The sequence below is a fragment of the Felis catus genome, chromosome B3 (assembly GCF_018350175.1).
Source record: "Felis catus isolate Fca126 chromosome B3, F.catus_Fca126_mat1.0, whole genome shotgun sequence".
NCBI classification, from domain to species: Eukaryota; Metazoa; Chordata; class Mammalia; order Carnivora; family Felidae; genus Felis; species Felis catus.
The window spans coordinates 143,807,361-143,829,498 of record NC_058373.1 but is presented as its reverse complement, the minus strand read 5'-3'; the positions used below and the strand labels follow the sequence as shown (position 1 = coordinate 143,829,498).

Below are 22,138 nucleotides of genomic sequence, written 5' to 3'. Positions count from 1 at the left end.
CCCTTCAGATCCTAGCAGACAACCTAGAAGATGACAGCGCCCTGCGGGGACAAGTGCAGCAGGGCGGCGGCCTTACCCGATGGTGCCCTTCAGTTTGATTCGGGCCAGCAGCATGGCGAAGGTGATGTGGTCCTGGTGCAGCATGCCTCTGGCCACCCGGTTGAACGCCACCTGGGGACAAGAGCGGGAGATGCTGCCGTCCCCGGAGAATGACCTCCCACCTTCCCTCCCTGGGGACAGCCAAGCGCCAGGCTCTCTACCTGGAAGAGGTCCTTCGTGATGATGGAGAGGCGCTGCGTGTGGTCTGTGATGCCCTTGAGGTTCGGGTTCTCGTACAAGACGTTGTGGTAAATGTCCAGGAAAAACTGGAGGGAGTACTGGTACAGGAAGTGGATCTGAAAGGAAGCGGCGGGCGACGGCCATTAGGCGGGAGGGCACAGAGCGAGCGCCATCCCGCGGCGGGTGGCTCCCGCGGTCACCTGCTTCAGGGACTCCATGGTGAAGTAGATGCTGCTGCAGGCGGTGGACAGCGGCAGGTACTGCTGAGACACGGTCTCCACCTCCTGCATGACGATGTCCGTCTCCTCCACTTTCCTCGTCACCTCGGCCGCCTCTCTCTTGAGGTTCTCCAGGGTCGTTATGATGGTGTCGTCATCCAAGATGCGTCCTTTCACCTCGTTCAGAGCTTGCAGCAGAGACTTCTCGAGCTGGCGTAAACGCAGCTGGAACTCTCCTGAAACGGTCACAACGTCCAGAGTCTGCACCGCTTGCTTCTTCCAGAAAGAGAACTCCCCTGAGTGTCTGAATAAACCTGACATGTTCTAGAACCTTAATTAAAATTTTAGCCCCAAGGGGTACCTGGGTGGCTCAGTCAGGTCACGATCTCACGGTTTGTGGGATCGAGCCCTGCGTCGATGGTGCGGAGCTGGCTTGGGATTCTCTCTCAAAATGAACTTGAAAACAGTAAAAAAAAAAAAAAGCCCCCCCCCGCCCCTCCCTCAGGGGTGCCTGGGTGGTTCAGTCTTAAGGTTAAGCGTCTGACTCTTGATTTTGGCTCAAGTCATGATCCCATGGTTTGTGGGTTTGAGCCCCACGTCAAGCCCCTAGCACCGGCTTGGGGTTCTCGCTCTCTCCCCCTCTGTCTCAAAAATCAATACACTTACAAAGAAAGAAAGGAAGTTCAGCCCCCAGCTTGCTCCAAGACTCCCAAAGCTACAGAGCCAGAAACATACCTTGAAGCTTAAGAAGATCAGAACGCTTTTCGTCCACATCAGGCCTTTCTGCCTTAAGTACTTCATTCAAACACTGGCTCTGCAAGCTGCTGCGGGTGACCGTGAAGTTGACAAAGGTAACGCGGGAACACAGGTCTGGCGGAAACTCCACCTGCCACAAGGGTAAGAGAACGGTCCGCTTTGTCACCGGAGCTGCGACACAGAGTGCCGCCGCAGATGTGAATCCCAAGTGCCCCGGTCCTTACGGTTGGATCTCGGGTGGACAGGAAGATGACGAATGATGGTGACAAGTCTATATCCTGGTCGCCGAGGGTAATCAGCACTCTCCCCCCAGTTCGCCGAACTTCGCGGTTCAGCACTGGATTCAAAACCGGATCGTAGCTTTCCACATCCTAGACGCACACACAGGAAGTTGCACGGTTGGGGTTTTACAACACGTATCTTCACCCAGATAACTGTTTTGACGCTGACCTAACCAGACGAACACACCGCAGAAGCTACCCAGCCGCTCAGACCTCCCCATCCAGTACGGCAGCCACCAGCACCTGTGACGGCCTGATTTAAATAAAAAATTCAGGGGCGCCTGGGTGGCGCAGTCGGTTGAGCGTCCGACTTCAGCCAGGTCACGATCTCGCGGTCCGTGAGTTCGAGCCCCGCGTCAGGCTCTGGGCTGATGGCTCGGAGCCTGGAGCCTGTTTCCGATTCTGTGTCTCCCTCTCTCTCTGCCCCTCCCCCGTTCATGCTCTCTCTCTGTCCCAAAAATAAATAAACATTGAAAAAAAAAATTTAAATAAAAAATTCAGTTCCTTAAGCGTATCGGCCACACGTGTCTACCACCATCCTGGATGGCACAAAGCAGAACATTGCCATCAGTGCAGAAAGTTCTAGTGGACGGTGATGACAGATAAACACTTTCTTTTGGATTCGCTTTTTACAGAACAATTGTAAAGCTTTATCTTTTTTTTTCTGACATTAAAGGAAGTCTTACAAAGGTAAAAAAACTACCCTGTTCGCATCACGTAATCTAGTTTTGTTCCACACCAACGGCTGGATGCACACACCTGCACCAGAAGGGGGTTCCCGAACCTCAGCGCACTCTCCAGGTTCTTGCGGAAGGCATCGTCTAAGAAGCTGGTGCGCGTGATCTTGCGGTCCTTGTACTCATTCATGATGAATTCTGTGGCCTGGCCAGAGGGGTCGATGATCAGCGGGTACCTGAGGGTGAGGCCACATGAGTGCAGGCTCGAGGAGCCCACAACAAGACGACGGGAAGGTTGTTCCCACTACTCAAGTGCAGCTTCCAGACAACCGTAACAAATCCTTGATGCTGAAGCCTTCCGGAAGCACTTCTGCAAGCAGCTAACAGAGTCACGCACTCTCTGGAGCAGGGCCAGAGTCACAAGCTCTTTCTCTGCTGGGACACAGGTTCTTCTCTAAGCATCCAGCACGTGCTTTTCTCCAGGTGCTGAGTGCGCTCTGCTAGAATTACCGTTCCGTGTACTACTGCCCTTCCAGAACCAATGCTCGGCAGCACCTACCGCTAACAGGTACAGACGGCTCAAGCCGCCAGGGACCCTGACAAATAGCAGACACAGCTTAATCCTCAGGAGAAGCCTATGAGAAGGTACTGAGAGCACGTCTGTTTTACACGTGAGGAAGATGGGGCACTAAGAGGCTACAGGGATTTGTCCAGAGTCACGTGCATGACCAATTAGTCTTTAAAAATCATAATGCACACAGGTGCTTGTACAAAATCCAGAAGCTACAAAAGGGCGTGCGGTGAGAAGAACCGCCTCCCTCCTCTAGCTTTTGTTACCAGTTTCTGACCTGTCTACTCGGGGAAGGGTCAGGTGTTTGCAGACACGTGTGCGCGTGGGCACGTGCGTCTGCGGGGATGCGGCACCCACTCCCCTTGCGCACGGTCTGCTGGAGCCTTCTCTGAACGCACACTCGGAAAGGCCTGGTCTGCAGGACCCCAGCCGTCCACTACGGAGGTGCACTGTAATTGCTTAACTGGCTCCTACCGAGGGGCACGGGAGGCATTTTCAGTCTGTCAGTCACATTCTGTCCTGACATTTGTCATGCTTCACGTGGGCCAAGCTACTGTTGAATAAGCACATAGGGGTGTGTGTACTTCCCATTCAGGTGAATCCAGCTCTGCGCAGACCACACCGATGGACCGATAATCTCACCAGCACATCTGGCGAGACACGGAGCCACTGGTGGGGCCTGAGGATTTGCTCATAAAATCAAATGACACCTGCAAGGGGCTTCATCCTCTACGTGTCCCTGGGACCGTGAAAGACTTCAAGATGTGGAGATAAAGTCAGAAAACACTGAAGGCGTCTGGCTTTAAGGGCTGCCACACAGGAGGGTCAAGCCTCAGGGCGTGTGGCCCTGTACGTGGGGTGGGCCCTGAGGACCCCCTGAGCCAGTGTCAAGCCTGCCCTCCCTGAAGTCACCCTCCACCTCTAACTCTGGCCTCCTTAAACCACAAACTGGGTGCCACTTTCTCCCTTAACTCTCTTTAGCTAAATATTTTCAGTTCTTGTAATATTTTTGTAATTATGTTTTTGTCGTCCACCCCGACACACAGCCCGCCAATCAGCTCTGAAAGGTGGCACGAGAGGCCTTCGCTGCAGAACAATTCGGGCGGTGGGGAAGCGGGGGTGGGAAGGGCCGTGCCCCCATCAGAGACGAGCGCTGGGCCTGCCTGCGTGCTCGCCCATTTCCAAGTTTCCCTTCGTCTCCTCAAAGATGTATTCTGAAGAAACACAAAACCACGGGGTCACCTCACATAAGGACTTCCAAGCTGCTCCCTGTGCACGAGCGCGTACCTGTTGAAGCGCTTCAGCATGATGGCGTTCTCTGTGCACAGGTCGTCAGCGGGTAGGGAGCTGGCTTGCCAGCGAAGGCGCTCGTCGGCGTTGGAGAGGTACTCGGTCCGCGCGATGTCTGTACGGAACTGAAAGTGAGGGCGGTTACCTTTCCTCCTCAAAGCTCCAGGCGCACTGTTTCCGGGCCAGCGTGGAAACGGCTGACCGGGTGCCAGGCCAGAGCCCCGTGGCCTGTTACCTGGATGTTGGCCTGCTGTAAGTGGTGGGACCACGTGGTGAACAGGTTCTGGCGCATCTGCTGGTCAAAGTAACCCGCGTAGGCGATGAACGCGGCTGACAAGAGGCAGTCCCCGGCGATGGTGGACATCTGGTTTTTGAAAGTTTCACTTGTTTTTTCCCATCGTTCACGTTCGGCAGACAAGCTCTTCAGGAGAGCCGTGCTCCGGTTTACCTACGGGGAAGATCCAACAGGATTTATACCAGAAAGTGAAAATTGGTTCCCTCCACAGGGCTCTGGGAGGGCTGTTCACAGGCCCAGAGGACAGAGGACCCAGCTCCTCCACGACTGAGGATGATACGGCCCTCAGAATCTAATCAGGCCTCAAGAGAGTGTAGAGAAGCAGGGGTAGCCTTGAGACACGTGCGTGAGTAGAGACGGGGCAGGGAGAGGGCCTGGGGTGGACAGAACAGCAGGTGGGGGTTGGCCTAGAGAGAAGAGACACTGCTGGCAGGAGAGGAGAATATTCCGGGGAGTCAGGAAGAGTGTGGGCATGGCGACGGACACAGCAGTGAATGCAAGACTCGGACAACCATGTCCTTGGTGACCCCACAGGTTGGCTTCAGATCGCCCCCTGGTGTCCACCTGTCCTAATTAACGCAGCCCGGTGACCCAGGAGGCCAGCAGGCCCTCTCGGGACAGAGCTGGCTGGCAGACAAGAAGGCGGGCACACACGCGCGAACGTGTATGAGGCACCAGGAGCACCTCATGTCAGACCCCACGAAGAACTGAGAGGAGCCGGCAGAGAGAGTGCTCCCGCCCGGCGACAGCCTTACCTTCGCTTCGACAGCGGCCAGGTCTGCCTTGATGGCCTGGGCCTCCGAGATCAGGACTGCGTACTCCTCCTTGTAGCGGGCGATGCTGGCTTCCAAGTCGCGGATCATCTGCTCCACCTCGTTGGCCTTCTGCTGGTTGTCCTTAGCGTCGTCCTCCAGCTTCTGCAGCTCGTTGCGCAGGGGCTCCACCCGCTTTAACATGTCGGCGTAGTTGAGCTGAAAGAGGCAGACGGTCATTAACTCTTCCCGAGTGACGGGACCGGAGGGGACTTTTCCTGCGGGAGCTCCCGGCCACGCCACTTACCTGCGCGATGGCCCATTTCACCATAGGGCCGCAGGCCAGGGAGGCCCGGTTGACAATCTCGTAGTTGTAGCTTGGATTGGACATGTAGTTTTTCTTCATCTTCTCCCTTATGGCATCGCTGCAAAAGAGGGATTGTGTTTCTAAGCACGTGTGGGGCAAAAGATTTTAAAGGCCAGTTCCCATCTGTTGCCCCAGTGACCACGGAGGACGAGCCGGACCACCCGTGTTCCGGGGGATGGTGGTCTCTGACCTTCCCACCCCCACGCTCCCCCGACGGGCGTCAGTGCCCAACGCCGGCTTTGAGTGAAATGGCTTAGAAGGCATTTGTGCAGTTGATGTAACGGACGCCACCTTCTGACACAACAGGCCACGGTGACAGGGCCGCGCGAAAGCAGGGAAACCTCTCAATGCCGGAGCGCTGTCTCCTGCTTCCTGGCGACGCTCACCTGATCTCCTCTGCGGAGAAGTTGACGATGGTGGGGATGAAGTTCTCCCTCATGATGATGGAGCGGATCTGCTTCCAGTCTGTGGTGCTCTCGCCCAGCAGCAGGCAGATGGACTCAAGCGCCAGCTTCACGGCGGCAGGGGGGTTGGCCATGGATCGCACCTCCACCAGGTGCTGCTTCTTTATCGACTTCACGGCTGGGCACCACGGTGGCAGGAGGGGCGGGAGGGCAAGCAGGTGAGGTGCGGTGGCACAGCAGAGCCGTGGCTCCGACGAGGAGGCGGCCACCGCTCAGAAGGCTGCAGCGAGCGGGACTTTCTGTCTTTAAACCCCCTGGAATAGCTGGCCTTTTAAATAGCTCTGAAGCTCTCCCGGCACTAAAGGCCACACTGAACATTCCGTAAAAAGCAGGAAGCTGCCTCTGGTGATGTCTCATGGGTCCCCGTTAGTTCCTTTACCCCCATAAAGACTTAAAACGTTGACACATTACAATTATGTACTTACCTTACACAATTTAAGCAACAATATTTATATTCTGCCATAATCTAGAAGCTGTCTGCTTGGCTGGCTGAATATGTAGAATTAACAGCTCTAGAAAAAGGATGGCCGACGCCTTCTACAAGCTAAACTGCACTTTTTCCAGTCTGAACTTTTACTAAAACACTTTTTCGCTGGTTACTCGGCAGTAAAAATTAAGTTCCCTTCGAAATTAGATTCTCAAGGAAAATCTATAGTTTGGATGGTGTAACAGGAAGAGCGCACGTTTGAAACAGGCGCTGATGGGCCGCAAGCAAGCAAGGCATTGGGCCGGATCCCGGCCCAGATCCTGGCCCAGGCGCTATGGTGTCCCGCAGGAGCCCGTGTCGATGAGGAATGGGCAGCGACTGCCATGGGTACGCAAATTAGCATTCGCTGGTCTGGCCAGAAAACGCGTAGATAACCCCAAGACGACACTACACACTTCAAGGCATTTCTGGGTGAAACTCCAGTCGGATTCATAAATAGCATCTTCATGTAATTATTGTCAAATTAAAAAACAAACGTATTCACGTAAAACATATTTTGTCAACTGTCTCCTACGAGAGGGGCTCGGCTCTGGTGGAAGCAGAGAGCCCCGTGGGGATTTGCTTTAAGGAATGGAGACCGTCTGTGGTGTTTAGAAAAACCTTCAGGTATTTGCCAGTGATGCTTCCAGACACGCACGCGCCTCTGGGGGCAACCCGGGCACAGCCCCAAGCTGCACAGCCAGCCCCATGGACAGAAGACGCCCCTTCTAGAAAGCCAGACCCCCGACAGCTGTGACGTACCATTCTGGGCCTCAATGACTGCAGGCTCCACCTTGTCGAGATCTTCTTTGACGCTCATCTGTTTGTCTGCAATGACTTCCTGCTGCTTGTGCAGCTGTTCCTGAATTTCTTGGCTCATCACCTGGTGAGAGGGACGGCTCAGCTACGGGTCCGCGCCGTGTTGCCGAGTGCGACCCGAGCAACGGTCCTCGCTCCGCTGGGCGCTCCGCCCCCACCCAGCAGCCTGAAGCCCACCCGGACGAGACCTCCACGCCCGGCAAGCACCTTTTTCTTCTCGGCCTCCTGCTGGTCCTTCACCATCTTCTTCAGCTTGTCATTGGCGGCCGCGTTCTTCACCTCCAGCTCCTGGCTCTTTATACGCAGGTCGCGCCGCAGCTCCTCCACCTGCGGGACGGGCGCCGCGTCAGGGGGACAGAGCCGCACGGAAATTTCCCGGAAAGGGGTCCTCACGCCAGCCCCCTGCCCGCAAGCGAAGCGGGCACCCGGGATGGACGTACCTGGTCGACGGTTTCCTTGATCTTCCTGAGTCCGACGTTCAAATGCATCTGCTGCTCCTCCAGCTCGCTCCGCTTCTCGTGGAACAGGTTGGCGTAGTGGTTAATGAAGTCCAGGTAGTGGCGAGGTGTGATGGCCATCGTCCGGCCCCCTCGCTTCGCTAGCCGAGCATTAGCCTTTGAGAAGACAGTGAAATCTTTTCGCTCTCGAGGACGTTCTCTGCGATTTGCCCTCCAAACGCTAACCGCTCTGTAGGCTGCCGAGTGACCTGGGGCAGAGACCCAGCCCCGAGGAATCACCCTTGAGACGCACCGGGTGGCTCGGTGGGTCGAACATCTGACCCTCGGTCGCAGCTCAGGTCACGATCTCACGGTTTGTGAGACTGAGTCCCGCACCAGGCTCTGCACTGACGGCACGGAGCCTGCTTGGGATTCTCTTTCCCCCTCCCTCGCACACGTGTGCTCGCTCTCTCTCAAAATAAACACACATGAATAAAAAAGGAGTCACACTTGAGTTCGGGTCTCAGCTCAGCCTCCTACAAGATCTCAGGGAGCCCCGGGAACCCCTGAGCTCGCTCGTCAAACCTCTGATGACCCTGGCGACCTCACACGTGTACAGCTGGGGGGCACTGTGTAATGCCGTGCCTCCTAGGCCTTCTGCTTATTTTCCATGGACACCAAAGTAAGAGGTGGCACCAGGAAGAGGGCGAGAGGCGCGGCTCCGTGGGACCAGCTGCTCCGGCCTCTCCGGCCACGGCACGAGGACACGAGCCCAGCCAAGGAAGCCAGGGCAGGGCTACCCTCCAGAGGCAAGTGGAGGCAGCCTGCAGGTAATGGCAGGGGGTGGCAGGGTAGTGGTCGACTGGACGCCCACAGGCTCAGAGTGGTCTTTACGAATGCCTTTCAGATGGGAGCAGATGGGACTCTTCCATGATGAGGAGTCTAAAGCAAGGGACAGCAAACCCTGGCCAGTGGGCCAGACCTGAACGCTGCCCATTTCTGCAGACGAAGTACTAGTGGCACACGGCCAAACCCACCCGTTTCCATGTGGGCCGTGCAGGCTCTGTGTATCAAGGCAGGGCCAAGCAGTCAAGAGACCCTCCTGGTCCATGAAGCCTCAAACATGAACTATCTGGCCTTTTACAGGAGAAGTATGCCAACCCCTGGCCTAGGATAGAGAACCAGGACCCGTGCACCTAGCGGCAACGAGAAAAGGAAAGCAGAGTAGAACGCTTTATGGAAGCAGAATCCACAGAGCAGCGAAGGTCAAGGATCTCAGAAGGTGCAGCCTGGTAAGTAGGAAATGTGTCACCGAAAGAGTTAGCAGCGAGCAATGGTATTGTGCCTAATATGCAATACCCTAGGGTCTCGTCTTCATCGATTTACGTCAGTACGATGGTTAGTTTTGCTTTTTCCAGGACCTTGAAACAACCCACCTGGTGAAGAGTCTGATGAACAAATACACAGCTGTTTACAATCGCTTCCCGATGCGACGGCGGCTGTGGTAGTTTGTCATACACAAGCGGCATGTAATCAGGCACAATGTAATTCGGCTTCTCCAGGTCCATTTTACTCGTGAATTCCTTGCCCACTTGATACAGCGCTTCAGTGGACCAGTCCCCAAACCAGTTCAACACACACCTGCAAAAGACGCCCACGTCTCAAATAGCTCCCAAGAGCCAGGTCTGTCCCTTGAGAAGAAATCGGCTGTCGTAACCCAGAGTAACCCAGAGCCAAGCACACATCGGCCCACCTGTTGAAAAGTGCCGGGGAGGTGGCCGCGCGGTCCTTGAGCCCCTCCGAGGACGGGTTCATGGTGAAGACGACGTGGAGGTTGCGGATGACCTGGCTGGTGAACCATTTGTACAGTTCCTCGTGCGAGTCCAGCATCAGGCCCTCCTTCTGGGCCCCCTCTTTGCACTGGGTCATCAGAGTGGCGTACTCATCTCCTTCAAAGAGGCCGGGGACCTAACAGACGAGAAGGCGTTACGACTGACCGGCCCTGGGAAGCTGACACCACCACCCAACACCACGCAACGTGGCACGTACCTCCCCGTTGGCCAGAAGGGTATTCATTCGCTCCAGGAATCCAGAATCTAACACGTTGGACTCATCCATTATAAATGCTATCTTTTCGTTCTTACAGCCGGAACGCCTCAGCACCGTCCGAAGATCTTCATCGAAGTCTTCCCCGGTGTACTTTCTGTGCACCTGCAGAAGCAGTCGACGGGTTAGGTCCAATCTCATTCAGGGAGCCGTGTGCGTGAGTCGGGAAACTGTCTCTGGGAGTAAGAGGCATCGACCAGACCCACCTTAATCTGGTACACACTCAAACCATTCATCCAGGCCACAAAACGGGACAGGGTGGTTTTTCCTGCTCCACTGACACCAATCAGAAGCAAGTGGCCTTGAGGCTGGCGGAATATCCTGACAGCATCAGAAAAGATAAAAGGGTTTTAGGCTCTGTTCTCCTTTTGACACTTGGGTCCTAAACTTTCTCAGGAGTTAACCTACAACATCTCTAAGGTATTTTAACTTAAATTGGTAAGTCAACCACTTGTTGAGCGACTGCTATTTGCCAGGCCTAGTGGGGGACATGGTCCTCTCCTCCAGACAGCCAGGTGGCACAAGGCAGAATCTAACAAGAGGTGTCAATCATGGCAGGAACAGACTGTTAGCAGGAGCCGAGCGAGTGTGTGGGAGGCAGGTAAGGGACGGAGAAGCGGGACTTAGAAGGGAGGGGGGTTGCTTAGCTGAGAAGGCAGAGGTGGAGGTGAGGGGAGGTCGGCTGGGAGGATCCCCTACCACTACGTGAACAGCGGCGTGGGTGAGCAGAGAGGCTGTAACAACAAAAAGCCCACCGGTCGATCCTGAGCACGTGGTCTAACACTTCATTGAACAGGACCAGAGGAACATCAAGTTCTTCTTCATAGAAGACTTTCAGCCTAGCCTTGACATAATCTCTCAATTCTTCCTGGTCTACTGGGATGTAATCCTAGAAAAAAAAAATTAAGACCCAATTACTAAGAGAAATCATCTTCTGTATTATACCAGTCAATTACAATTCCAGGTACCAAAAAACCGTTAAAATATACGAGAAGGTATCACTTACAACATAGCAACAAAAATGTAAGTTAGCTGGGACTCGATCTAAAACCAGGGGAAATCTTTGTAGAGAAAACTGAACGTCCCTGAAAGACCTCATGGAAGGCCTGAATAAATGAAGAAGACAGAAACCATGACCGTACAGAGATAAGTGAACTGCTGTAAAAACGTCAGCTCCATCCAACTTGACAGAGAAAGTGAATACGATCCCAGCCACAAACAATCTCAGTGGTGGACAGTGGGGTGGTTTTAGCACAACTTGACAAGCCAATTCTAAACTTGCTTTGCAAGAGGAAAGGGCCAAGGACGGTCAGGTCAAGATCGCCCTAAAGAAGAACCAGGTGTGAAGGCCTATCCTATCAGACTTCATCGTCATTATCAAGGTCATGCAGTTTTGAGCACAGGGAGTGACAAACGAGCAACAGAGCAGGACAGAGCCTCTGAAACAGACCTGTGCAGGCAGAGAACCCATAATGACAGATTCTGCCAAGTAAGGGATCATCCAACAAATAGCGCTGGGTCAGGACGTCCCAGGGGAAAACTGGAAACAGACCTGTAGCTCACTCCACACACACACACACACACACACACACACACACACACACACACACACACACACACGGATCATGGTTTTAAATGACAGAACTCTGACAACGTGCTTGTCAGAAGACACCATAAAGACAGCGACAGATGAGCCACTGGGAGAAGATGGTGCCTATAAATGAGAACAATTAGTATCTGGAGTCCAGAAACACACAGAAAATTCTAGCAACACCAAACCTGTCTTGCTATTTCTTGCTTCTGTGCCTTTGCTTCTGTCAGGCCCTCTGCCTGGCAAGCCCTTCTTGACAAAGGTGTACAAGCCCCTTTAGGAGCCAATATCAGGGTCAGCTCTACTGAGATCTCTCCAGACGGAGCTGTTTCCATCGGTCTCTCTCCCCCATTGGACTGTGCGCTGTCTACAAGATTTTCCTCATCCCTGTGCCTGAACTACCTGCTGAATGGAACGCACGTTGAAACTACACCTTACTAAAAATCCTACTCTCTTTCAGAAAAAGAACAGCTCACAACTATTCTAGAAGCGTCAACTTTGTATAGTATAACAGTATAGGAAATGTTTTTACTTGGATTATTCACAATTGGCTCATTTCTGGAGTGTGAGGGAAGTGAAAGCCAAGGGGAAGACCCCTTTTGCTGCAAACACGCCGAAGCCTGGCCCCTGACAGGTGGGACTGCATGGCTCTGGTAGCAACCATCTCATGGGATAAGAAACACACGGCCGGCCCGCCAGCCCCGGGTACACTCCGGGGACAGTATACCGTAAGTTATCAGCATCATGCCTGGAACCAATGATTTGCTTACAGGGTACTTTGGGAAAAAGGTCTGTTTGACAAGAAGAGAATTCTAACTGAAAGGGCAGAAGGAAGTATTTCTGAAATGACAACTTGTTACCTTTGACAGCCAGTTGCTGTACAAGATGGGCCGGCTCATCGCCTTCTCTTTGTCTATGTTGGGAAAGTGCTTCAGAGCAACCATATCAATGTTCTCGTCTGTCCAGCGCCTCTCCTCGTCCTCCACGAGTCTGTCGAAGAAGAGCCGTGTGTGTATCAATGCAAACAGGAGCCGTGCTGACAGAACACCCTGTTTTGTTGGGGCTGCGGGCAACTCCAAGGGCTACAATTACCCTTTACCGGAAGTTTTCATTTTTCTCCCAATGGAAAAACCTAAGATTCTGAACTCCAGACAGCTTAAACAATCTAAAATGTTACTAAACATAAAACCCCTCAAACCTATAGCACCGTTACATTAAAAAAATTCCTCTAGGGGGCGCCTGGCTGGCTCAGTTAGAACATTCGACCCCTTAATGTGGGGGTCATGAGGGTGAGTGCCATGTTGGGTGTAGAGATTACTTAAAAAACAAGTAAAAAAAAAATTCCTCTAAAAGTGTTTAATCACATCGATTTACAACATGCCAACGTGATTCTAGTTTCTACGCTTGCCTAATACAAAGTTCCCAGAGTCACAGGGGAACAGGGGGACAGCCAACACACGCGGTGCCAGAGACCCAGGGCTTATAAAGGAAACCATGACGAAGCAGGTAAGACTGAACGAGTCCACATGGATGGGCCGGGTGGGGGGGGGGTGGTGGTGGTGGTGGTGGTGACGAGCACCTCCTAAGAAGCTGAATGTGTGACGCACTCAGGCTACCAGGTGCGGGTCACATAGTTAATGCAGCCAATCGGAATTTAATACAACTTTATCTCTGGCATTTTGGGAAATCTGTGAAATTATAGGTCAAATTCTTTCATTATTTAAAAAAAAATTTTTTTTAACATTTATTTTTGAGGCAGAGAGAGACAAAAAGCACAAGCAGGAAGGGGCAGAGAGAGAGAGAGAGAGAGAGGGAGACACAGAATCTGAAACAGGCTCCAGGCTGTCAGCACAGAGCCCCCAACGCAGGGCTTGAACTCATGAGGCGTGAGATCATGACCTGAGCTGAAGTCGACACTTAACCGACTGAGCCACCCAGGCACTGCCCCCATCAAATTTCTTCATTATTAAAAAAGAGAGGGTTAGAAGTTTTTCTTGTTCTGTTTTGTTTTAAATGAAAAGAAGCTAACACGATGTTCCTTGCTCCCCTCCCCCACTTGCTTCGCTCGTGCCGTGCACTGGGCTCTGGGGCGGGGCTGCTGTGTGAGTCAGTGGACTCCCAGGAACCTGGTTTGAGAGACAGAGACCTACGATGAAGTTCTGAGACTCCTCGTGAGCTCGGGTGAGAAGAGCTGCCCGGAGGCAGGACTCACTGGTCTGGAGGTGCAGCCGCTGGACACACAAGTCCGTACCCTCGGTCTGGAGGGAGCCATCTGCCCTGGGTTCTCCCAGGAGTAACATTAACTGACCAACCACATAAACCTGGGACTGCGAGCGGCCAGAGGGACTATGTCCTCTGCGTACGGCCACCTCACACTTACCCTGTGAGCGAGGGGACCTGTCCGGCCACAAGAGGCCTGACCTCCTGCACTGTTCTGAGCAGCCCGATTCACAGGCAGAACATTCCCCCAAAGAAAGGAAACTGTGGTGCTGTGTTAAATAGTAAATTAATTAAGAATTATTAAAAAATGTTTTTAAAATGGTTTTATTTTTGAGAGAGAGACAGAGCGCAAGCAGGGGACGGGCAGAGAGAGACGGAGACACAGAATCCGAAGCAGGCTCCAGGCTCTGAGCTGTCAGTCAGTACAGAGCCTGATGTGGGGCCCAAACCCACGAACCGTGAGACCATGACCCGAGCCAAAGTCAGATGCTTAACCAACTGAGCCAAGAATTAATTTTTAGAAGTTTAGAACTAATGTAACACAAATTTAACTTTTCCTCACCAATCTAAAATGAGCCTGAAAAACTATGCTAAAATACACAAAATATTTAAAAAAAAAAAAAATTTAAAAAAAATATTTAAAAAAAAAAACAGGGCAGAAACTAGGAAAATTAAGAATTTACTGTAAAATGAAGTCTGTACTGGACTCCAAAGAATGCAAGAAGTTGACTCTGGCTTAAAAACGTCAGTAATTTTCAAGATCCCTCAAGAGGTAAAGACTCAACTTTCCACTGTGGTGTTTCCTGGGACTCAAACCACAAAACTTTTCATGGTCCACACTGATCACTACAGTCATGAGCAGCTCGTCACAAAACTCAGAATCTACAAGGCAAGACCTGAGAAAAGAGGCCAACAGATAAAGAGACAGAGCTGCAAACCCTTTGATGTGAATAAAGTTCAAGGGTGAGGAGAGCTGGTTATGGAAACCACCTGCCAGGGAGTTGCTAGAAGGCATCTAATGGTGTTGTTTTTTTTTTTTTAAATGTTTATTTTTGGTAGACAGAACACAAGCAGGAGAGAAGAGAGAGGGAGACACAGAATCTGAAGCAGGCTTCAGGCTCCGAGCTGTCAGCACAGAGCCCGACACAGGGCTCGAACCCATGGACTGCAAGATCATGACTTGAGCCGAAGTCGGATGCCCAACTGACTGAGCCACCCAGGGGCTCCTACTTTTTTTTTTTTTTTTAAAGGAATCTCTATGCCCCGTGTGGGACTTGAACTCATGACCCCAAGATCAAGAGCTGCACGCTCTACCGGCTGAGTCAGCCAGGTGCCCCTAGAAAGCGTTTAAATTCGCCAGAAAACTCCAGCTTGGACAAGGTTATGGGGCACAGGCATGAGAGTTACTGAGCTTAATGGAAGTGCCTCGCCCCCTACCTACCTACCCTTACTGGTGGTGGGCAGTCCCTCAGCCCTGACACCCATCATGCTGGGGGTGGCTGTGCTCAGACGCCAAGGCTACCCTTGCCGCCTCTGCCCCCTTCCACCACCAACAGAGGCTGGCTCAAACTTGGGCAGGCCAGCCTTGCACAGAGCCTAACTCGGAGGGCCACAAGCATCAGTGTAGGTGGAGCAAGGAGCTAACCGAATCCTTGGCCTTACCTGTCTTGGAAGAGACGGAGGGCTTCGTGTGCCCAAATCCGAATGAGGCCTTCCACAGGCAGGGTTTCCAGAGGTCTCAGGGCCTCAAAGATCCCTCGTACCCACCTCGTCATCTCACGGGGTGAGTAGATATAGTGGGGCTGTGTGTCCTGAGTGAATCTCTCCTGCAGGTTCAAAAAAGTGGGAGGTATGTATAAATCCCTTAAAACACATGAAAAGTGGTTAAGAGATCAAGTGCTGTGTAACATTTTTATATTCAAAACAGACAACCTAAACCCTAGAAAATTTAAGGATGAATTAGTAGACAACGTTGGAACCACTGGACAACTATCTGGAACAAAGTTCCATCCAAGTTGCTCACTTTTATGTTAAAATTAATTCTATTTAACGAAACTACAACAATGCTCTTCTGAAAAGACTTTAAAGCATGTAATTCCTAAGTTCAGGGAAAGCCTTCCTAAGCATGATTTTAAAGGCAGGAACAAAGAAAAAAAAAGATTTACACTTGATGATGTTAAAAATTCTGCAGGAAAAGTTGCAGTTCCACAGAACGAAAAGCAAACTAAATACCAGGGAGGGTACTGGACACTTCTGGACACTACTGGACGTGCAGGCAATCGGGGAGGAGCGGGACGGCTGTGCCTGGTCAGGGGTGGGGGGTGGCCAGCAGCTCTCAGTGCCCCGGGAGGCACCGGAACCGGAAGGCATCCCAGATGCGTGAGTCCCAAGCAGGAGAACCGCTTCCTTTCACCAGGCGGTTTGAAAGCGGTAATGAGGGTGGCGGATGGAGATGATGCTGGCGGCCACGTCGGTGGTCCAGCTGCCCGGAGAGCAGTTTGACAACACATCATCATTACAAATAACCAGATGCACACCCATGGTTGTGCTGTAATAACAAGTGTCCGTGTCCTTTGAGAAACTGAGGAGTACAGTACCGATTTTGTAAAAAATACTGTATGTAACGTGTGCAGACAAGGGCAACAAGAAAAAAAGGGAAACGTCTGCAGTCGCGGTACCTGGTAGAATGATTTGAGGACAGGCTCTGGGAAGTCCCGGCTCAACAAGAGCTCTAAATAAAGCTCCATCTTTTAGCAGCGCCCGGCCCCGCGTACCTGAGACATGGTGTAGAACTCCACCATGGCGGCGGTGAGCGGCTCCGCGTACGTGCGCAGGGACGGGATGAGCCGCAGCATGGCCCGGTTGAAGGTGCCGTAGATCTGCGTCAGGGAGGCGGGTCCCGGGTAATCCACATACACGACCGGCACGTGGCGCAAGAATCTGCGTGAGGACGGCCGGCTCAGACTTCCCAGCTGATCAGCAGTGTGCCTGAGCGGAGAGTGCCCCAGCCCGGCCCGGGCCCAGACCAGGGCTGCTTCCCGATCCACCCACACAGGCCTCACGTCCCCACTCGTGCAGATCACGTACAAACTGCTGGGGCCTGGGCGCCAACACTAACAGCAGGTGCAAAAAACTTTGAAAAAGAGCCAACCCCAAATGGGAAAATGATGCAGGCTGATACAGCCTCATCGTGGCCCACAGACAGGCCTGGGGCAGTTAGCTCGTTACCACCCAGAGAGTCAGTGCTTTTATTTTTGAGTGTGTTTTCCAGTATTGCAGCACAAGGAGCCCAGGGGCCACCCTACGATAATCAGCATTTTGTTACCTTTTTACTACCAAAACCAGATTTCTGCTGTGTTACGTTTAAAACAACCTTGGAACAGGGGTGTGAGTGAGGCCAGCGCTGTCTACGGAGCTGTGTGTTACCTGTGAGAGAGGGGCTTTCTTCCAGGATCCGTGGGTGGATTACAAGCCCCGACAAACTGGATCCTCTCCAGCTTCACCCACGTTTGATCTGAGGTTCGGTAAAAGCCTCCATGCTCCACCATCTGAGGGAAAGCGGGAGGGTCAGCACATTAATGGCAAATGTGAACGAGGTCAGCGGGGACTTGTGGATGTACACAAACCTGTCGGATGAAGGATATGACCCTCTGTGTCCCGTATTTATCCATGTCTGGCAAGTTGATCTCATCACAGAATAGCACCAGCCACTTTCCAAGTTGCACCGGGGCCAAAACCACACCGTTAGGGGTGCGTCTGTACTCGCAGTAGTGGTCAAAGGTCTTCAGCAGGAGCTCTGGAGTGGTAGCACTCGAGAAGTTAAGACCCACAACCTTTAGACGGAAGAGGCAAATCGACCGTTACAAGCGCCATCCCGTACGTGAGCACCGAAAGGCCTGTTGCCCACCTCCCAGCCGCTTTACCTCCATGTCGGGCAAGGCCCGGAGGGCGCTGAAGAGGGTCATGGTCTTGCCAGACCCGGGGGGCCCGCACAGGACCAGTGGCTTGTGCTCAGCCAGCCAGGTGTACAAGAGGGCTTCGTGGCGGACGGTGTCCAGAGTCGGCACGACGACGTCAGGGGCCGCCACCTTGTGCGTCTCCACTTCAATCTGAGGCACCTTGGCCTGCCATGGCGACCATTCTCCGCTGATGGACACCTGCACCCAGAGAAGGGGTGTGGGTCACTCCGGGAGCCACACACCTCACTTAGAGACTTGCTCGCTTTCATATAAACCAGAACTGCTCTCCTTATACCACATAAAGCAAAGGACAGTATCCTTTGATGAAATGGAAAGATTAATGGGGCATCTGGGTGGCTCGGTCAGTTAAGTGTCCAACTCTTAGTTTCGGCTCAGGTCACGATCTCACAGGTCGCGAGGTCTGTGCCGCAGTGCACAGCCTGCTTGGGATTCTGTCTCTCCCGGTCTCTACCCCTCCCCCACTCATGCGTGCGCTCTCAAAACAAATAAAGAAAAAAAAAAAGAAATAAAGATTAAGCTCATGGTGAGGTGTCTCCAGGACGAATTACACCAACATGTCAAGGTCAAGGCAGGGAGGCCACTCCTTCACGCACTTACTTCATAATCAATAATCGGTATGTTGGGTGCAGCGGGCAACGGCACCGTTGTGATTCTTCTGATGTATTCACCCAGCTCTGCTCTCATTTTCAGCCGACTATCTCCAGACAAGGACCAGAGTATGGCATAAACCAGATATCGCTATTTAAAGAGAGAACAGGATCCGTTTTTAAATAAAATTTCAACAATGAAGACATTTATGGCAACATTAACCTCGAGAAGAGTGGTTCCCAGTGTTCTTGGATCATGGACATGCTTGCACCTTTCTCGGCCCCCATGAAAGCCTGACCCTGTTCCCAGGGAAGAGAACACACCCAAGCAGGCACGTTGTCTCAGGAGGTTTGCAGACACAGAGGCCATCGGTGCCCCGGCCCCCGTCGAGCCCTACTTTCCTGCAATGCAGGTGCTCACTGACCTGAACGTAGCGCTCCAGCTGCTCGATCTGCATGGGGAAGTCGGGGTGGTTGGCGTTGTACTGGGCCACGTTGCGGCAGGCCTGGTGCAGCATGGAGAAGAGCGAGCCCAGGCAGCGGAGACGGGTCAGGTCCATGATGTGCTCCAGCTTGAAGGCGTGCTCCAGGGCCTTGGTGACCAGACCGTTGGACGTGAAGTACGGCTGCATGATTGTGGCCGCGTCCCTTTGGATCTGCAAGAAGCAGTAGATGATGTCTGTCATTTTGAAAAAACCCCGGAGATTTTCATATAGTCTAACCTAGGCCCGGGAGAGAGTCACGTAACCTGTAAACACACACACACACACACACACACACACACACACACACACACACACACTTTTCTGGATAACCTTCAGTGATCAATCCTTAGTCCATCACTGTAATGGAAAAAGGCAGCTGTTCGTCAATTTGCAGAGAAAAGTCAGATAACTAAAAGAACTCTTTAAAGTTTCCTAAACGGGTCTTCACTTCGGCAGCTGATACTCCTTCGTTAGGCACTGCCATACGACAACGCTGAGGGCCCAGCTTCCACAGATGAGCAGCACCACGGCCCCCCCTGGCTTCTAGACCCTCGGGGGTGGAACACCTGACCTGACTGTGCGGGAAGCCCCCGCCCCCCTCCAGCTGCAGATCTGCGGCTGCACTTGGCAGAGCGGTGACGGCCCTCGTACCTGCAGCATTGGGGAAGCCGCCTCCTCCCCCTCGTCCTCTTTGCCCTTGCGCCGGCGCTGGGCCTCGTCCTCCCCTTCGTCCAGCGGGATGCTACGCAGCCTGGCCAGGAAGTTGTTGAAGATCATGTCTGTGCTGAGAACGTCCTCACTAAACCAGACCATGCCGCAGCGGGACACCGTGGCCAGAGTGGCGTATTTCAAGTCCTGTACTTCAAACATTATTCGCACCTTGAAGAGAAAACATAGAGCAGGTTTAATTTTGTAGGTTTGATAGAAACTGGGATGTTAAAATTCTTTTACCTATACGCACATCGAAAGAGTGATTAAATTAAATCTAGTTTCTCTGCACTTATTTCAAAAAGCAAAACCGTCTACGGCTGTCATCACTACAGCACCTACCAAAGGCCCTCCACAAGGACCTGGGTAGGAAGTGTGTGTGGTGGGGAGAAGAGCAGGTGAGCCCACAGGACCAGCCCTTGGTGGACACAAGACACAGCTCCGCTGGAGGGGGCATCGGCTGGGGATGTGCGCTAGCCTTACCCTGGGCCGGGCACGGTGACACGCTCCCTGCCTGGACCCACCGACCCTCACACCCATCCCTGGAGCCAGGCGCAGTGTCCCTGTTCCACAGATGGGGCTGGGTACCTCACCCAGGTCCCACTGCTGGTAAGTGGAGCTGATATTCAAAGCAGACGGTCTGATTCCAGAGCCCTAACCTCAGTGCCGACACGCCTCACAGGAGAGCAGTCTCGTTCCAACAATAGTCAGGATCTACTGCCTAACGAGTTGTAACAGAGAGACCTGACGTGTCAAGACACAGGCGGAGCTAAGCGCACATTTCCAGACTGGCACTAGGCATCACTGGCTTGGCTTCTCAAGTGACGACAACCACTATTGCTGGCTCACAGGTTCATGATCACCAGGTGCTCCTGTGAAGCGACCGCCCCCTTTTTCTCACGCCCACTGCCGGTCCCTTGGCGAGTCCCGTCAGCATGAACTTTAAATGACACCACAACTCAGCAGCTCCCGTGCAGCCAGCTCGCCCGGCCTGCCCCACAGCTGTGCCTGGGCCACCTCGCAGCCTCTAGGTGGTCCCCTTGCTCCCACACGTCCTCTTCAACTACTCTCCACCCGACAGTCAGGGATGTGATCCAGACTCCCAGGGCTCCCGACTCACCCAACGGGCAAGTGCCAGTCTTTACACTGCCCTGGGCCCAACCTGATCTGGCCCCTTTCCTCTCTGGTCCAGCCGCCTTTTCTCCCCTCGCTCCTCATACCCCAGTCAAACCCCCCGCTATCTGGAGGCCCACGGGACCGGCTCCCTCACATGCCAAACACTTCTAGGTGATGCCTCCACGTCACCATCCCTGACCACGTACCCTCCGGCTCTCGCCAGCACCAACCACTGCCTTCCAGCTCATCTTCTCCTGAGCACTCGACACTGTTTACCTTGAGGGTCTGTTTTCCACATCAGACTGTACGCCCCAGGACAGCAAGGGCTTTTGTCTGTTTTTTTCCTGCAGGACCTTCAGTAGGATGCAAACCCATGCCAGGCCCACCCACGTTTCCTGATCTATCCAGTGATGTGTCCAGGACCTGGACCAAATGCTCGTTTCCAAGGGATAGCCTGGAGAGCTTCCATATCTAAATTACTCATTTTACCACTTCCCAGATGTGTGAGAACTTCACAAATCCTACTAACAACCCCGTAACGCTGGGTTTGGAGCATTAACTGGGAATCACGGAGCATGGGTAACATTCAGCAACAGTACAAAGTTCTTGTAAGTTCTATAGAAGTATTTCCCACTGGTCACGGGAATGGAAAAATCTAGCACAAGGAGACTCAGTCAACTTTGAAAACTATTTACACAACCGACCACTACACTGTGGAACCTGGAACCTGCCCTCTAGAGTACACAGGCTATTTGGTCTGATACCCCACGAAAGGCCACTTACATTGGGCGGAAGGCTGAGACGCTCGCCATTTGGCAGAGTCAGAAGCTTGTTATCATCCAGCACCGAGTTCAAGTTCTCCACCCACTCGGGGTCCACGTCGCCATCGAAGACAATCCACTGGCGCTTTTGCAGCTCGCCCCTCACGTTGTCTATGATCCTGGTTTGGAAGGATTTTGAAACAGCTTTTTGAGATTAGAAACGCTCACTCTGCAACAGCCTCCGCAGTGGCATTTTCATTCATTCAGTCTTTGGTTGGAAAAGTAACACCCGCTGTTAACAGAAGGAGAGAGCACCCAGGTCCCACTCGCTGGAATCAAGGTTAACTCACTTTCTCAGGACATGTGTGAACAGCCCATCCGTCCATTCCCTGGTGTTGGGGTCCAGGGTTCCATAAAGGTGGTCTTTGCTGATGGCTTTGGGGTCGATGATGTGGGCCACGCCCTCCACGCCCTCGAGCCTCTCCAAAGCCTTCAGGAGAACACGCCAAGCCATGCTCTTCCCACTTCCCGAGGGGCCCACCATCATCAGGCCGTGGTTGATCTGGGTGATCTGGTAGAGCTGGAGGACCTGCAGAGCCAAAGACATCACATCCTGACCACTCCAGAGAAAGAACGGGAAGGTTCTTCAGCCCTTCTTCGTGACAGCAAACAGGAGACATGTGCTAAAGGCAAGCAAGTGCTGCACTCGAGTTTTTAAAGCAGACATCATGTGGGCCGCACCCACAAAAAACATTTCAAGAAAGGTTTTAACTAAATTGTGGGGAGTTCTTTGTTAAGCCGGGAAGGCTGGGAGCCAGTGGAAGAGGGGGTGACTACCAACCTGCCTCAGAAGAGGCACGTAAGATCCCTTCTAGAGAGGGCAGAGACCCAACAGATGAGCCATCTGTGTGA

At 52.9% G+C, this 22,138-nt stretch overlaps 1 protein-coding gene across 1 annotated transcript in view; it reads right to left on the bottom strand.

The window, feature by feature from the left end:
- Positions 1-22,138, bottom strand: part of DYNC1H1 (dynein cytoplasmic 1 heavy chain 1) — a 78,610-nt gene that overhangs the window by 8,158 nt on the left and 48,314 nt on the right. Inside the window, exons 33-62 of the mRNA XM_045060530.1 lie at positions 21,577-21,815; positions 21,249-21,405; positions 19,293-19,520; positions 18,582-18,812; positions 18,167-18,307; positions 17,513-17,746; positions 17,216-17,422; positions 17,016-17,137; positions 16,364-16,529; positions 15,252-15,415; positions 12,230-12,359; positions 10,534-10,667; positions 9,985-10,099; positions 9,722-9,883; positions 9,426-9,640; positions 9,109-9,313; positions 7,676-7,849; positions 7,443-7,562; positions 7,179-7,299; positions 5,873-6,068; positions 5,427-5,544; positions 5,123-5,338; positions 4,308-4,520; positions 4,070-4,197; positions 2,294-2,447; positions 1,478-1,624; positions 1,233-1,383; positions 480-733; positions 261-395; positions 77-171 (exon numbers count right to left, since the gene is read on the bottom strand). Of these exons, the coding sequence (XP_044916465.1) occupies positions 77-171; positions 261-395; positions 480-733; positions 1,233-1,383; positions 1,478-1,624; positions 2,294-2,447; positions 4,070-4,197; positions 4,308-4,520; positions 5,123-5,338; positions 5,427-5,544; positions 5,873-6,068; positions 7,179-7,299; positions 7,443-7,562; positions 7,676-7,849; positions 9,109-9,313; positions 9,426-9,640; positions 9,722-9,883; positions 9,985-10,099; positions 10,534-10,667; positions 12,230-12,359; positions 15,252-15,415; positions 16,364-16,529; positions 17,016-17,137; positions 17,216-17,422; positions 17,513-17,746; positions 18,167-18,307; positions 18,582-18,812; positions 19,293-19,520; positions 21,249-21,405; positions 21,577-21,815 (5,072 nt within the window). The remainder of the gene's footprint in view (positions 1-76; positions 172-260; positions 396-479; positions 734-1,232; positions 1,384-1,477; positions 1,625-2,293; positions 2,448-4,069; positions 4,198-4,307; positions 4,521-5,122; positions 5,339-5,426; positions 5,545-5,872; positions 6,069-7,178; positions 7,300-7,442; positions 7,563-7,675; positions 7,850-9,108; positions 9,314-9,425; positions 9,641-9,721; positions 9,884-9,984; positions 10,100-10,533; positions 10,668-12,229; positions 12,360-15,251; positions 15,416-16,363; positions 16,530-17,015; positions 17,138-17,215; positions 17,423-17,512; positions 17,747-18,166; positions 18,308-18,581; positions 18,813-19,292; positions 19,521-21,248; positions 21,406-21,576; positions 21,816-22,138) is intronic.